Genomic DNA, 17,846 nt, shown 5'->3' on the forward strand with positions numbered 1-17,846 from the left:
AGTTTGACCTGCTGGTACTCTGATTACAATAAACAGTGATGGAAATAGGAGCACAAAAATGGATGGCGGTTCTTTCATTAGGTGCCAAACTACTACTGGGGTGCACAGCACTCTGTTCATCACCTCTAACCTGCCAAAACTGTTTATGGCCTCTTCAACGAGAGATGCTCCCATTTCATTTGGGATTCATGCACAAGAAATTAAAAAAGAAAGCAGAGGTAAGGATCCTCGTTTTCTTCCTGTCCAAAACAGGAAATAGATTTTCAGTCAATTTTGCCCAACATTGACCTAATTCTTAAAGTTGATGAGAGCCTTAGCTCATAAGAATGCTTTATGTGAGCCCCTTATGAAATTTTCCTTATAGGTCTGTAACATTTATTAGCTGCATCAGTTTGGAAGCCCTTCATAATCCTCTAAGTATTCCACAGTGTTAAAAATAATAACAACAAAATACTTACTGCAAAGTTGAGTTAGAATGATGGATTGTTATATTGAAGTCTTATGTTCAATTCTGCAGCAGTTGCTAATATGCTGATGTTACTGTTTTCCATAAATGTACATGCTATACATGCTGACAAAGTGGCATTCAGAAAAGACTTCAGAGTAGCAGCCGTTTTAGTCTGTATCCACAAAAAGAACAGGAGTACTTGTGGCATCTTAGAGACTAACAAATTTATTTGAGCATAAGCTTTCTTGGGCTAAAACCCACTTCATAGGATGCATGCAGTGGAAAATACAGTAGGAAGATATATATACACCTCTACCTTGATATAATGCTGTCCTCAGGAGCCAAAAAATCTTACCGCATTATAGGTGAAACCATGTTATATCGAACTTGATTTGATCCACTAGAGCGTGCAGCCCCATGCCCCCCAGAGCGCTGCTTTACTGCGTTATATCAGGTGGCATTATATATACACAGAGTACATGAAACAATGGGTGTTATCATACACACTATAACTTTGTGTAATGACCCATAAATCGCAATATTACAACAAAAAACTTCAAAAACAGACTCTAACGAGAGACTGCTGAATTGGAATTAATTTGCAAATTAGAAACCATTAAATTAGGCTTGAATAACAACTGGGAATGGATGGGTTATTACACAAAGTAAAACTATTTCCTCATGTTTATTTCCACACACACACACACACGCAGGGTTCCTCACACCTTCTTGTCAACTGCTGGAACTGGGCCATTTTGACTACCACTACAAAATGGTGTTGTTTTTTTTTTCTTTCCTGCTGGTAATAGCTACCTTAACTGATCACTCTCATTATAGTGTGTATGGTAACACCTGTTAGTCACCCGATAGTATGCGAGGACCCAAGTAGTCAGATGCACACCTGTTATCTACCAGGTTGCAGGGGTGACCAAACGATAAAGGTTCGTTTTTGGATGTTTAGAGGGGGAACAGTCGTGGCACAGTGTGCAGGCACTGAGACGTATGGCTTTACCTTAATGGTTTATTAGTGATACAGAAACAATATTGACTAACAACTCTATTTATACAAGGAAACACACAATATACTCATACAAAGAAAGACACAATATACAGTTAACCGAAAAAGAAAATCTTGTTAACTTCCAAAAACAATTAATTACAAAGCATACTTACTAACACAAACCAATGCAAAAACATTACGGCCGGCAGACGAGTAAGCTCCATTGGAACACGAGAGCTGAGAGAGGCTTCGAGGTGATCAGGCTCTGTTACGGGTGCACTCAGGGTGCAAGTGACTCAGGTGCGTTCTCCTCTCTGCCCAAAGTGACACCCCCCCTCCCAAGATCTAGTGAAGAAATCGCTGACAGCTATATGGGGCTTCTCGTCTACCAAATAAGGTAAAATTAACTATAGATAGGGTTTCACCGAGTTTCCCCGAAGAGCGGGGGATATTTTGTTGCAAGCTGTTTGCAAAATATCTGTAAAGTATCTGTAAAGTTGCAACAGAGTGGTCAAACTTCAGCCTTAGCCTTTACTGGAAGCTGTTTGCAAAATATCTGTAAAGTTGCAACAGAGCGGTCAAACTTCAGCCTCTGCCTTACTGGAATGGTCAACCCTCAGCCTTTACTGGCAAAGACAATAACAGGAAACAGCTCGGTATACGGGCTGGCTTTGCATCTAAGCATGGAGGCCAGGGCAGACATGCAGAAGCAGGCCTGGTGTTACAACAACACCCATTGCTTCATGTTCTCTGTGTGTGAGTGTGTATGTATATATTCCTACTATATTTTACACTGTATGCATCCAATGAAGTGGGTTTTCGCCCATAAAAGCTTATGCTCAAATAAATTTGTTAGTCTCCAAGGTGCCACAAGTACTCCTATTCAGAAAAGAGTCCTTGAGGGCTGTTAACCCAGCAGACATATCCCACATTAACTCATTGAGTACCTAGTCAAAATAAAAAGAAAACACCTTCCCTTTTCCCCCTCCTTGCTCTGCTCTTATATATATAGTTTGAACAGTTCTAATTTCTCATTCCTTCATCTGTACAGCTCCATAATATTTTCTAACACCATGGCATAGATGATTCTAAAGTGCTTCCTGAAATGATCAATACTGTATTGAACTGATGGAAATGTTAGTCATTTTCTCCTTAATGAGTGCATCTTTATCAACATTGATCCATTCTTCACTTCTTAAACTCAAACTTGACGTAGAAAACTTGAATCACAGAATTTCCTTTTATATGCCTAGAAAAGTGATGCAGTAGCCCACACCTATTGTTCTAGATCAGTGGTTCTCAAACTTCATTACACTGCGACCCCTGCTCTGACAACAAAAATTATTACATGACACCAGGAGTGGGGACTGACGCCTGAGCCTGCCTGGGCCCCGGTGCCCTAAGTGGAGAGGCCAAAGCCCAATTGCTTCACCCCCAGGCAGGGGCAGGGGCCTCAGGCCCCAGCAAGTCTAAACAAGCCCTGGCTTAGTCATGACCCACAGTTTAAGAACTGTTGTTCTAGATCAAAATAATTCTTCCAGTACTCCTTAGAAGTCACATATGGGTATTGAGTGAGCTCTGCTCAGGAAAGGAAATCTGAGAAACTGAACAGTGAGTAGCCCAACCCTAAAAGCCAGTTCAACATTTGTCTGTTAAATTAAAGCTGTGAGTCTCAATACCACATGGATTTTTCTCCACAGGTTTGAAGGACACATCTCAGTATGTTATATGGGGACTTCCTACAAATTACATAGTTTATAAGTGTGTTCCTCTTATGAGGAACACCTAATTGGAACTATTGTACTAATTGCAGTATTTTGGCTATAGTGCTCTACAGCCAAAATGCTTCTGAAATAAATGTAGTCCAACTTTACTAATTCTGGGTCACTGAGAACGAAAATGATGCTTAAAATTGTTGATTGGCTCTAGTTTTCAAGATATGCTATTGGGTCAGTATATACGACCCTTGACTTGGGAATGGTGGAAGATAAGTGAGTTATAAAGGGAAGGGATCTCAATTTAAACCAGAAATGACTAAAATAAATCTTTGACTGGATCTATGAATAAATCTGTGACTGGGTTTGGACAGTACTTGCTTTTTAGGCAAAACAATGAATGATGCAATCTGAAGCTGGTATTGCATCATACATGATATGAATTGCATCATGTTATTCCTAGAAGTCATGGATGATGCAATCATAACGAAGCTTACATCACTCTGCTGAACAAATTGCCCTATATCAGCTCTAGAAACATACAGTGTCGTGCTCTCTTATTTGTCAGTGTTTGATTTTGCAAAGGGACACATTTCTGTTTAGCCAAAATGAGCAGAGATGCCTCGTACTTGTGTGAACAGTGCAGATAACTTCTGCTATGTTTGTGGTGAAGTGACTTTTGCATCACAAAAGTGCAGTATAACCACTATGGTTAAGAAAGCCTATCACCTTTCTTTTGGCTGCAAAATTGGAGATCAGGACAAGAAGTGGGCCCCACACATATGCTGCAACACTTGTGCAACAAATCTTCGCCAGTGGTTGAACAGGAAAAGGAAATCTATGCCTTTTGCAGTGCCAATGATTTGGAGAGAGCCAACAGATCATACCAGCAATTGTTACTTCTGCATGGTGCCTCCAGCTGGGAAGGGTGTGTCAAAAGAAGAAAAAGTGGACTGTGCATTATCCAAACATTCCATCAGCTATACGCCCAGCATCCCACGGAGAAGGACTGCCAGTTCCTGATGCACCAGAATCATTCTCACTTGAGTCAGATGAGGAAGAGGAAGAGGATGAAACTTCTGGTCCTGAACCATCAATGTCACAGGACCCACATTTTCTCCCATCCTCCTCCTCTGAACCACACCTCATAACACAAGGTGAACTGAATGACCTTGTCAGGGATTTGGAACTAGCCAAGAGTAAGGCAGCGTTGTTGGGCTCCAGACTACAGCAGTGGAATCTCCTGGCAGGCTATCAGGGCAAATGGAGCCCATCAATGCTTGCAGACTATAGCTGTACAGTGACAAGAGATGCTCCATTTAATGAATACAAGAGACAAGCCAACAAGCGCCGAGTAGACACTGAATAGGACTAAACTATGTACATAATAGTTTTTTGCCTTTTGTTTCATAATAAATTTTATTTATATAACTCTTGCTGTTTTTTAAAGTGTTACATAAACAGGACAGGTGAAATATTATCATGTAAAGCAACCATAAACACATGAAAAGACCTAGGTTTACAATTTATGATTAAAACTCTACTATCTACATAATATACATAGACATAAAATGTAAAAACTTAAATATCTTAGAGACAGTAGCCAATCAGTTGTTTTAATTGTCATATTTGAATTAAGCACATCAAAATACATAATAAATATCACATTTTATCTCTGAAGCAGACGACTTCTCAAAAATTGTAGACCAGTGCTGTAAGTGGCAAAGCAGTTTGATTGGCATAATTATCATTTCATACTCTGAAAGAATTCTGTTGGTCTTTGACATCAGTTGGCCCTATTTAGCCAAGTCTCAAGAGAGAAGCAACGGCTGTCTAGTTTCTGGAGGAGCATAATGAATATGTGAATCTTAATTGTTAATTAAATGGCAGACTGATGTCAGAATCTTCTGACTGAAGACTTTTTAACCTGATACACTGAAAGAGAAAATGCACAATGAAGTGTCTCGATACAGGATGTGGATTTACCTGGAACTGAAGGAAGTGTCAAATATATATAAAATCTCTCTCCAAAGTAGCAACGTGAGATTCCAGATCCTTCCCAGTGTATAATGGCTGAATCTGTAGCAGACCTTAGGCTAGTTCCTTCACCCAAGACTGGAAGTGTTGGAGAGGATTACACTTAGTCCCCAGAGAGTGGTGATACATTGTGTTCCAATCTATTGACCACCTCAGATCAACATGGTATGGATTGTCTGTAGACTGAGCAGCCTCAAGCTTTCTTTGGCTGAAGGGAGAGCCCTAGACCCAGATCCAGCAAAGCACTTAAGCAGATGTTTAACTCTGAAGTAAGTAGGACTATTCATGTGCTTAAATTATTTGCTGCATTGGGGCCAGTGTGTATAAAGCAGCACTATATATTTGGAGTATATCATATGCATATCTATACAGAACACCACATCTTTATTTCTGTTGTGTTTGTCTCAGCTGTCCAATATTTGTTTTTTAGACCTGAACAACCTAATAAAACACCTATAATGAACTTGATGGCTCACCAAGTTAAATGCTTTTCAATACAATGAATAACTAATCTGTGGAACTCATTGCCACAAGGTATTATTGAGGCCAAAATGTTGATCTGGATAATGAGAACATCCACAGTTAAATTAGATAAGATTAAAAAAATTACCATAAACCTCTAATCTTCTGACAAAGCAAAGAGACTTCTTATACAACCATACTACCCTCTAGGTTTGTTTTTTTTCTGATTACATGTTATAATTACCAAGGAGCTGCAAGATGAATTTGAGATTCAACAGGTGACACTTCCCCTCCAAAGTCTGTATGGATATGGAGGCATAGTGAAAGGAGAGACAGAAACAAGTTTTGGCTGACATATAAAACTGAGGCCCTCAGTACTTATCTTTAGAGAGGCCCCATTATGTGTTTCACACAAGTATATCTGGGGCCTGCATTATCTGGCTGAATGTAGCAGTAGTATTAAAATGTATAATATGTTCTTTTGTCTTAATTCTCCCCTATAGTTTCAACTGCATAACATATTTTCTATATACTCTGGGGAAAATAATTAGTGCTCTGTTTGTGTGTGTATCACAGAAAGACGACTGCTTTTATATACCTAAGAGATCTTTGTACATGTTGAGTGAGGTGATCCTTGTACAGAGCCGGTACCTTTTCACCATTGTAAGGAAAGGGCATGCCAGGAATACCATGAATACCTTGTGTAATGGTAAAAGAAAATGTCAACCCATTAAACATTCAGACAGTCCTTTGGGTCCTTTGAGATAAAAGGAGTCATAGTCATGTATTTAATATTTCCAAATACTCCATTTTCAGAACTTAATGCAATCTACATAAAATACTGCATTGTCCTTGCCAAACTAATTAAACTCTTAATACAAGAATTTAAACATGGTAGATTGACTTAACGGTTCCGAAATGACAAAGCAATTTCCTTATACAGTGCACTGTAAGAACTTATAAATGACAAATGCTACAGCACACTAGTACTTTGCAAAAGACATTAGAACTCTTTGTAATTAAGGGCCTGATTCTGCAAAGTGCTGAGCTCAGATATCATGGAAGAAAATATTTCCATTTCCTTAATGGGCAATTGCCAAAAATATTCCTGACCTTGAAATATTCCAGAGATTTAAAGAAGAGCAAATAGCAGTTAGGTGGTGGTCAGTTTTGGGATCATTGGGCTGGATGAATGTTTCCAGACCTACAGTTTTATGTATAGCATGTGTTATATTTCACCAGTAACTGCTTAGGTTACTTAATTTAATCTTTTGGCTAATTCCTTTCTAAGATTACAAAAGGAGAAAACATGTCTCACTTCCACAAATTTTAATTCCATTGCTATATATATTTCTGATCATTTTTGCTATTTTATATTTTTCTTATTCCTAGTAAAAATGAACAGTGGCCTGAGAGTAACCAATTGTATGAAGACATCATATTCTATAAAGTTGTTCATTCAGAGTTAATCTGGAATAAAATAGCCCTGTTTCACTTTGAAGTGCTATATCTCAAGCTAGGAACTGGTTTGGAAATCTATAATGCAAATACTTCAAAGGTATCCTTCAGGCACTATAACAATTGTGCTAGGGAAAAGTTATTTAAAGATATTCTATAGAGTGTTATTTAACTGGAAATTATTCTTTCATTTAAGCCTGAAAAATGTGATGTTTTTCTCATGTCACTTTAGGCTTTATTTGACCTGTGGATATCTTGCTTTCTCGTACATGATTTTTCTTGTTATACATGTATTGTGCATTATTCTATGTTTTGTCTTTTTCTCTCCCTCAAGTTTGAAAATGAAATAATTTTGAATTTGGATCATGAAGTGGAAGGAGGACGTGGAGATGAGCAGTACATGCAGCTGTTTGAGTCAATGTAAGTAGTGTATTCATGAGACCAATACCTAATGACCCATTTTGTTATCTTTTCTACCCCCAAAAGAGGTAATTTCATTGAGAAATAAATCCATTACACAGAATCCAAGTAATGGTTGTATAAGATGAGACTAAAAATGAAGCACAAAGTGCAACTGTTTTAGAAAAACTTAAATGGTTTTGCTCATTGAAATGTCAGTGGGTTGATTTTTGGTGTATTTTCCAACAGCTTAATTTCTAAGAAAATATAAGCAGTTGACCACTAAAAGAGAGATAATTGTTCCTGTTTCACTCAAGTGGATCTGTATAACCTGGATCAAGGATATTCAGGAATCCCATATTTGGGTTTTTTGGGGTTGTTTTTTTTTGTTCTTTTGCATTCCCTTCCCTGTATTTATTTCACATTTTCACATTGTATATTTTATCTTTGACAAGGCGTTCATGCATGCCTGGCAAGAACAGGGCATCTCACGCTATCTTCGTACAGTTCTCAATATCATACAGGCACTGAAGGAGAGTATGCTTAGTATTTCCAACCTTATGCTATGATTTATAATGGCAGTTATCATAATTTGCTGTAATTTAATAAGTAAAGTTCCAGTAACTTGTCATGCTTGGAAGTGCCATCAGTATAGAATTACTATCTCAAGCTTGTGACATTTTGGGTTTCTCATTTGAGCTGCTCAAATTCTGTTTCAAACATGCATAAAATTTGAGTCATAATTATTTTGAACTGCTCTTCCTGCAGTGCATTGCTTTTACTATTCATAGGCATCCTTGAAAGTACGTCTACTGCAAGAAGCTTCTTCCATGCATGTATTTCATATTTAATATGCGATTGTGCACTTTGTGAACTTTCTCTGAAGTCTACATTTTGTACAATGGTTTCCTTAGAAGAAGGAACTCATTTTGCAGGTCAGCTTCCAATCCATGTGAGTTTGTATAATCTAAGAATTTTGCCTCTGTTAATCTCAAAATGTTCCAGTACTGGTTCCCCAGGGACAATGCCCCCCTTGCCCCCGAAACACTTCTCATTTAGTGATCAACCCAGTATATCCTATATTCTCTCCAAGCAGAATTCTGAATAGAACACTTAATTCTGATGAATTTATTAGGATATTGTAACATGCCCCTAGATCTCTGTGAAGCTTCCTTCTTTGGGGAATTTTCCATTAATACACGGGGGTTCAGCAAAACTCCATTGTGTGTCCTATGTAACTAAACATGTTCATCATTTGTGTGCGTTCAATTTAAGGCTTTCATTTTATGTAGCTTTTCTTGTGGTGTTGAGTATTTTCTCTGTAAGTCTGATCATCAACAGTTACTGCCACTACACAAAGATCTGAGGCAATGTTAAAAGGAAGTAGTTTAAACTTGTATACATCATAGCAGGCTTTGAGAAAGAAGAGGTTTTGCTTTTTCTCTATAGAGCTGGGCTTCCCAAAATTAAAAATACTTATGCATTTTGAAGTGTGCCTAAACTGAAAACGTCAGTATGTAGGTCTGTTACCTAATGGTCAATAGTCTCATCTGGAAGCTGGGGTTTTTGGTAAAGAAAAGAAACATTAACCAAGTGACTTTCTTGTGTACACCTCTGAGTATTCTTGATATTTGGAATGACTTTGTCTAGCAGTTTGCAATCCCCTTCATGACCCCACTGTAGGGTGACCAAATGTCCTGATTTGATAGGGACAGTCCTGATTTTTGGGACTTTTACTTATATAGGCTCCTATAACCTCTCACCTCCGTCCTAATTTTTCACATTTCCTACCTGGTCACCCTACCCCACTGTAGATCTCCAGTGTCCCTAGATTTACTGCAAGCTGATTTTTTCTCCATTATTACTTTTTCCAGAAAAAAATTGTAAGGGTTTCAATGACCTTACTGTTATGGTCCCTACCAGTCTGAGCAATTCACGTGGCTTCCTTTGTGCTGTTTAATCAGAGGTTTGACTTATTCGGAAACCAGGTTTGATATGTAATAATGTTAGCAAGAGACTGATTTTTATTTAGTGGCCCTAATGTCATGAGATGGGTCAGAGTTACAAAAAGGTTTTATCCATTACATAAGGTAGGGATCAGTATCCACAGCTGGTATGTCTATGTGACTTGTCTGTCCATCACGATTCCTTATAACCAAAAAAGACAAGAGGAGAGAATTAGTAATGGAGATTTGAGGTCTCCTCTGATGCCACAGTCCAAAACTCAACAATATAGTGTGCTTAATAATTAGAGATTAATTGTTCACAGGGTAGCATCACGTGAGGAAGGGGAAAGATGACTATGAGAAGTTCACAAATTAAAGCTAGTAAAATCTGTGTGTTTACATAGAACTTTGAATCTGGGAATTTCAACACAGGTTACCCATCTTAAAAAGAGGAAGGAAAACAATGTGATATCCACGGTAAGTGACTTGCCCACGTAAGATGACTTCATAGGAGCAACGCAAAGGATAGTATTGGAGAATCCTAACGTTTAGTTGCCTTATTCAATCACTAGCTGATATTTCCTCCCATATTTTGGAAAACTAAAGGAAAGGAACTCATTAATGAAATAACTGATTTCAGTGATTGAGCAGTCATTTTTCTTTTAAATTAAAATATTTACTTTAAATTTTCTTGTTTAAGCACACCTATAAAATACTTGTGAAAAGCTTTTGGAAATCCTCTAGAAAGAATTCCATATTCTACAAAGGTTGTAAAATAATAACACTTTGAAAAGTATTTAACAAAAATCTAAATGTCAAAGGAGGTTTCTTAGTTCCAGTATATAACTCACAAATTTATGCTTTGCCACATTCAGAATTTGGAAACCCCCACTGTAATTAATACAGTAGACTAGTCATTCTCAAGAGGAGAGATTTTTAGAAAGAAGTGAATGTTTCTGTGGAGATATAGTAGATAGTAGTGACTAGATCAGGGTAGGCAACCTATGGCACGTGTGCCAAAGGCAGCATGCGAGCTGATTTTCAGTGGCAGTCACACTGCCCGGGTCCTGGCCACCAGTCTGGGGAGACTCTGCATTTTAATTTAATTTTAAATGAAGCTTCTTAAATATTTTAAAAACCTTATTTACTTTACATACAACAATAGTTTAGTTATCTATTATAGACTTATAGAAAGAGACCTTCTAAAAAACGTTAAAATATATTACTGGCATGTACAACCTTAAATCAAAGTGAATAAATGAAGACTCGGCGCACCACTTCTGAAAGGTTGCCAACCCCTGGACTAGATTAACTGATATTTTGGACTCTGATAATATATGAATTCCTAGAAAATGATAGAGCATTAAAATATTTCAGCAGGACATTTTTCAAAGTGCTATGAGTATTTTATGATCTGGCTGAGCTTCAGGATTAAACTAATCAGGTTACAGAGTTTTGTCCAAGTCTCTTGCTTGAGATTTGGGATAGGCCAAGACAATAATTTGGGAGTGTGAACCAAAGTTTGCCATAAAGATTCCTTGGAACTTTGTGCAATCTAAAGGCAGAGGGCTTCACCCAGATCTAGTGGTATTAGTTTCCCCAGAACTCAATACTGCCAGCCTGGTACATTTATTACCTAACCAATAAGACCCCGTTGTTTCAAACTTCAGTATTTTTTTTACCTCTGGGATGGTAAACAGTATTGATTCATCACATGATTTTTCCAGCATTTTATGATCCAGGAGTAACATCTGTAACCAATAGTTATTAGACTGTAGGTTATGTGACAAAATGAATTCATGCTATGAGTGTAAGATTTAGTGAGCATAATTCTGCTTTACCAGTGCAAATCCAGGGTCACTTGGAGTAACTGCCGGCTAAGTGCAGAATTTTGACAACTATGAAAATCCCTTATTTAGGAAGCCTCAGAGCACATTTTTATCAAATCTAGTATTTAAAAGTTGAACTATACTCATCCCTTCATCTGAGTAAGAGCCCACTTCTTCCATCACTCACACAGCATGCAACTTACTTTTTCTTAAACATTAAAAAATTGAGCTGAGTTTTGATCTTGAAATGGCAATCTGTTGTGACATGCACATTTTAGATGAAAAATACCATTCTGTTGTTCAAACAGTAGTGCCCTGTAGTGTTTGCTTCCACCGACATAAAGCATTGTAGAAGAAAGAATGAAGGACATGCTGGGTTCTGTCCATTTTTGAACTTAAGAAAATATCAGAAATATTACAAATAAACATTTTAAAACAAAATAGCTGAAAATCCCTACTCTCTCACCTATCAGGAAGTGACTTCAGGGTTCTCCCACAGCAAGAATTGATGGTATCACTAATATCTAAATAATGGCAGGGAGATTAATTCCTTACTTTGATTCAGATATTAGTAACGTCATCAAGTCGATGAACCACAAAATCAAAAAGTGTCGTCTTGCAGTTAAGTGAAGGAATCATTAATTTGCTTTAAAATATCTTTCATAGTAACATTTCAGATGCTGATTCAACGAATCACTTAAGCTTACATCCTATTGCATGTGCTTAAAATTAAGCATGTACTCTAAGCTCTTTGCTGATTCAGGGCACATGTGTCTGCAGATACTAGTAATTAACATCGTGTTTTGCAATGTGTTTAAGATCTTAGGCAGTTTCTTGTAGTTGTTTTGTGAAAGCATTTCAGTTAATCTTTCAACACAATCAGTCCATACCAGTTATCCAAGTCTCCTCCATCTCTTTCTCTCCCCACTTCCCACATTACACAATGGGAGTATCACATACACAATGAGTGGGGTAAAAACAGAGGGAATAGCCCATTTTTGACTTGTTCTATTCTAGATTGATTTTTTTGTAGGAAATCTTTGGAGGAGAACTTTTAATATGAATACGTACATGTGTAGAAGTCTTGATAGATCTTCAATAGCAAAAGCTCATGTTGTCATTAACAAGAAATGTAATAATCTGTAATGCCAATTCAAATAGTGCATTTTCCAAAAAACAAGTTACAGAATACCGTTGTTTACATATAAATTGAAATTCGCTAATGAAACATTGAGAGATCAAGAATAATACATAGTATAACAAGGAAACAGCTCAACACAGCCACACAGTGTAATTTCAGAGAAGATTCTGCAACTGCCAATGTGTTTTCATAATTTTCCAGCGGAATTTACTGTACTTTCTAAACATTCAGATATGAAGCATTAATGGAATATACCAGATAACTATGTAACTACTCAGATATAAAAAAAAATAGAACATAATGGAGTGAAAAAGAGAAGCAGGGGAAAAAATAGAATGCCTAGGAAAAAAGTCCTTAAACAACAAGAGAAAAAAAAACTTCAAGGCAATAATCATTCTGTCCCTTTAAACAACTTGGCTGGAAAAACAAAAAGTGACCACTAATCAATGTCTTCTGCTCCTAAGTCATTTAGGCACTTTTGTAAATAATATAGGACAACTTGCAGGTTTAACACAATTTAGGAAATGCTGGTGAAAAACTCACTTATCATAAAAAAAAGAAAAACAGGGAAAGAATTAAATCTGCAGCAGTCAAGTCCACACTTATTCTCATTTTTTTATTTTGTTTTTATTTACTAATTAAGGACAAATAGCAATGATGAAGTCTTGTTAGTGAATTGCCTTATTTTTTGTAGTGTGATTTCCAATTGTTGTTTATACTGGTATGAAAATCCTACTAATGTTTAATTTGAAAAACAAAAGAAAAAAAACTACATCTCCTCAGTTTGTTTAACAGTAACACAAAGAGGAAGAATGATCCAATGGTTTGTGCACTATTCTGGGACTTGGGAAGACCTGGGCTTAAGTCCTTGCTGTGCCACAGACTGTGAGACTTCAGTCTTTAGTCCCTCTCTGCCTCATCTAACACTGGGCATAATAGCATTTCCTTCCCTCGCAGGAGATGGAATGATACATACATTAAATATTGTGAGTCACTCAGGTACCATGATAATTGGAGCCATATAAGTGCATAAGATAGAAACAGTTGGCAAGTGTCTTTTTTAGTGATGACCACTGTATGTAGTGTCCTTTGGTAATGAAATAAAGTGCATAAACCCCACAGCCTTCTGACAGTAAAGTAAGTGTTTAGATTGGAGAAAAAATACTTGAGATCTTCGGCCATCTCTTAACACATTTTAAAAATTGAACTGCAAAATGAACCACCAACTGTCCTATGACAAAACTGAAGTCAGAACATTGTGTAAATTATCCAAGTTGTATTTCTCTCTTTCTTATATACAAACATATCACCATGAGAGCATGAAGCAGGAACTATCTAGGATATGTCTACACTGCAATAAATACAATGAGTTTCAGAGGCTGGATCAACTGACACAGGCATTCAGGATTCCAGGCTAAAAATTGCGGTATACGTGTTCAGGCATGAGCTGGCGCCTGGCCTTGGACGCCTTTCACCCTAGCACGGTTTCAGATTCCAGGCTCCAGCCTGAGTCCAAACAGTTACACTGCAATTTTTAGTTCCCTAGCCTGAGCCCCAAGAGACAGAGCATGCTGCGGCCATGCTGCAGGTCTTTTATTGCAATGTAGATGTACACTCAGAACGCAATATATAAACATTTTGTGTGTGTGTGCCTGTGTACGACACCTTTATAAGGATTAAGTTTCATGTTACCTCCTATTATGTATGCTTGCTGAAATTTTTGTTGTTGCTTTACTTTATCCCCAAAAGTTTGTGTACTTATGAAATCCAAAATGAGGTGTATTTCTGAAGTCCTCATGGAGTATGTTACACACCTGTAAAATGTCCTTACAGAACACAGGATAGAGCTGGAATTCTGGTTTGGCATCTAAATTCACCCATCCAACTGGCAGTGGGGTGGGTGACACTATACTCGACTGCCACAACATCTTCCAGCAATCCGTTCTGGCTGATGTCAGGACTCATGTAAGGGAAGGTTTTTGTAACACATTGACTTTGCAATTAGTGAAGGGTAAGGGAAATAATGGGACCCCGGCAAAGCACATTCGTACACACCTGCACCCTTGAAATTGTAGTTGTGTTCCAAACAAGAAAAGTAAACATTCCATTCTTTGTTTGGACTTGTTCCCCATCCAACTTTTAAATGTTTAGATTATCAAACCACAAAGGGAATCTCAAATACACTCTATGCCTGTTTTATGATCGATACTGTAATATAGTTATCATCATTGTAATATAGTGTTTGCCCCAAAGCATCTCAGCTCAGGGGGCAGCTGTTTTAACATAGCGTAAAGCAATTTTCTCTCTTTGTTTGCAGACTCATGGAATGTTCTTCAGCGTATTGTGACATTTCCAAGACAGTTGAAAATTTTGTAAACCTAGTTAAAGGGCTTTTGGAAAAGCTGCTGGATTACCGAACAGTGATGAATGATGAGAGCAAGGACAACCGCATGAGCTGCACTGTCAACTTATTGGTATGTGTCTCCCTGCAAAATAAAGTATAAAACTGGAAAAGGGCTTCAAAAATCTACTCACCAATGGCAAATATAAAGCTTGCCCAAGGAAATGAGTGACTTAAGACATCAATTTATGCAGTGTTGAAAATTTAAGTTTTTTAAAAATATTTTCTACCTTTATGTTGCAGGGAGAGCCTTCCAAATCTGAATTGATGTTTTCCTGAGTCTGCAGACAGTCACTGCCACTGCTGCTGCTCGTAACTTTGCTAGGCAGCAGCAAAATGAAATTCATACTACTTTGGCCTATCTAGAAATATTAGTGAAACTCATATAATGCTACTCTTGCTGCTGCATGGCAAAGCTCTGAGCAGCAGCATTAGGAGGCACTGGAGTTATTCACAGGAAGGAAAAATCCACATACACTCTCGACCCTCCCTCATCCCAGCTAGGGAACAGATCAAGTATCAGAGAACACTTTCTTCTGACCTCCTCAAAGAAACAAGGGACAGGTGGGATACAGCCGTGAAGACTCACTCCTATTTGTAGCCAGCCAAGAGGCTCTCCTTTCTCTTTTTCTATCATGTCTCAGCATCTAACATCAGGGTCACGCAGAGAAAGCAAACTTGAAAGTACAGTGGCCTGCTAGTTGGAGCTAATAGCTCTGTTACGGAGGATTTTTCTCCATATGCAATCCTCTTGTAAGGCTATGGCCATGCTACAAGGCTTTTAGTGATACAGCCTTGCTGCTACAGTCCTATTTCTCTGATCACGCTCCCATTGCGTCTCCTGCTGGCCTCCCTGGCAAATACTCCCCTACACCATATAACACATTGCCCTACTTTCTTAAAAAACAAAGAAATCACCCTACAAAACACAATCAACCTTAATTGAGTTAAACAAGTATTTTTCTAAACAAAACAATCACTAGAAAACCATGATATCAGCAGTGAAGCCTACCATCAATAATCTCCAAAGCAGCCTTCATTTTTGCACCTCACCACCCATATACATAAACACATGAAGCTGAGGCGCTGGAGTAACAAACTCCCTTCCCTCTTCCAACAAACAAACATTCATAATCTGCACGTCTCATTCTTCACATTCATATACCCTGAACTGCACTCTTATCCTCATTCACAGGAATTGACAGACTGGATCAGACCTGATGTCCATCCAGCTCTGACAGTGGCCAGCAACAGATGCTTAAAGAAACTCCTTAATCCGCAAATATGGGATAATCTGCCCTGGGGAAGGTTTCATCCTAATGCTTAATAATTAGACACTGTTTTAAATTCTCAAGCATGAGGTTTTATATCCAAATGTTGTTGCATCTTTCGCTGTCCTTAAACTCTGATGCAGTCTGCAGAACCTCACTGTGAGGCAGAGCTGATTGGAAAATGAAAAGCCTTTGTGCACAAAATGTTGCCATTTCTTCCCTTCCATGCCCTTTCTCTCTCTCACACACACATTTTTCAACAAAACATAAGAAACTCTAGGAAGACTCTCCTGAATTCATCTTACATTTCCTGTGCCCAGCTTCATTCTGCTGTACACTCTTTGACCCATCCTAAGAAAATCTCTCTTCTTGGTGTTTGCCCCCTTCATATATACAGATAGTTACCACATATGCCCTTAGTTGTCAATTAGCCAAGGGCTATGTATCCAGAAAGCAAGCACATCTTTGATCATTAATTCAGCCCTTTAATTTGGCTTGTGGCATGTTTTATCCATTTGATCTCTTGAAATGTTTTAACTGTCCACTATTCAGAGTTTTTTTTAACATGTGTAGACACTTTATTTCCCTTGGGGTGGGGGATGAGGAGAGTTCTTTTGTACTTTTCCCCCTTTTCAACTCCTCCTCCAATGCCGGGCTCTGGGGAAGAAAGTATCTACCCACTAGACTGGCAACTAAATGCAGTTTGCAAGTCAGAAATGCTACATTTAAATCATCAAGAGGGGAGAGAAGCCAGTAAAATGCACTGGTAGCAGGGGACCAAGTGTCTGAGCTTGATGAAGCTTACTCATGAGAACAGTCACACTGAAGTCTGTGAGTCTGGTTCTAGGCTACATTCACCAGTCATTAAATCTGTTCTTTAGTATAAAGGGATTGGATAGTAGCAAGATTTCTTCACCAGGGAATTTCTCCAAAAGCATAGGGTTGATATAATGACCTATACTGCCGCCCTATCCCACCCCCCAATCCATTGGCAGTCTCCAGTGAAGGGCATAGGCAGCAAGGGAGATGCTGTGGTTGGAGTGTACAATATTCCAACTATTCTCTAACTAGACCCTTGAAAATAATTTCTGACATGGGCATGTTAGAGCAGTCCTAAGGGCTGCTTTAACATACACTGGAAACCAGAGTGGTCCACAACAGTCTCAGATGTTCAAAGCCAATCTTTGCCCTCCTTCCTGAACTCTGCCTCCTTAGAGAAATAGCTCAGAAGTATTTGTAGATCTATCATCATCAGAAATCCCAAACCCCTTTTAGTAGCTAACTGGTGGAGCATGTAACATCAATGTTCACCTTTGGATAACCCTTTTTTCCCCTTTACAAAGAAAAGAGCCATCACTAAGGATTGTGATAGTGAACTGGAAGATTTTATATATGGTTGTGCTAGAAAGGAACTAAAATGTCATTTGAAGCAGCCATATTATCAGGTTTTAATTGAGACTGTTTTGTAAATAATGCATATCACAAATTGTGATATTCATAATTTAAGTTTTAAACTTTTAATGATAAAATGTGCCAAAATATAGAATTATGTTCTGTTTTCTGCACTGTCTATACAATTAAAAAGAAAATTATACCTAGCATGAGTAATTTGGTCCTGAAATGTATTTTAGTAACAGAGATTGGAAACTAACACTGTAATTATTTCCCCCCTCTAGAATTTCTACAAAGACATTAACCGTGAAGGGATGTATATAAGGTATGTTAATTGTTCTATTGAT

At 38.0% G+C, this 17,846-nt stretch overlaps 1 protein-coding gene across 1 annotated transcript in view; it reads left to right on the plus strand.

Moving 5' to 3' along the window:
* Positions 1-17,846, plus strand: part of DOCK2 (dedicator of cytokinesis 2) — a 525,760-nt gene that overhangs the window by 448,081 nt on the left and 59,833 nt on the right. Inside the window, exons 34-36 of the mRNA XM_030573060.1 lie at positions 7,455-7,540; positions 14,753-14,909; positions 17,784-17,824. Coding sequence (XP_030428920.1) covers positions 7,455-7,540; positions 14,753-14,909; positions 17,784-17,824 — 284 coding nt within the window. The remainder of the gene's footprint in view (positions 1-7,454; positions 7,541-14,752; positions 14,910-17,783; positions 17,825-17,846) is intronic.

Source organism: Gopherus evgoodei, chromosome 8 (genome assembly GCF_007399415.2).
Source record: "Gopherus evgoodei ecotype Sinaloan lineage chromosome 8, rGopEvg1_v1.p, whole genome shotgun sequence".
Taxonomy (NCBI): Eukaryota; Metazoa; Chordata; order Testudines; family Testudinidae; genus Gopherus; species Gopherus evgoodei.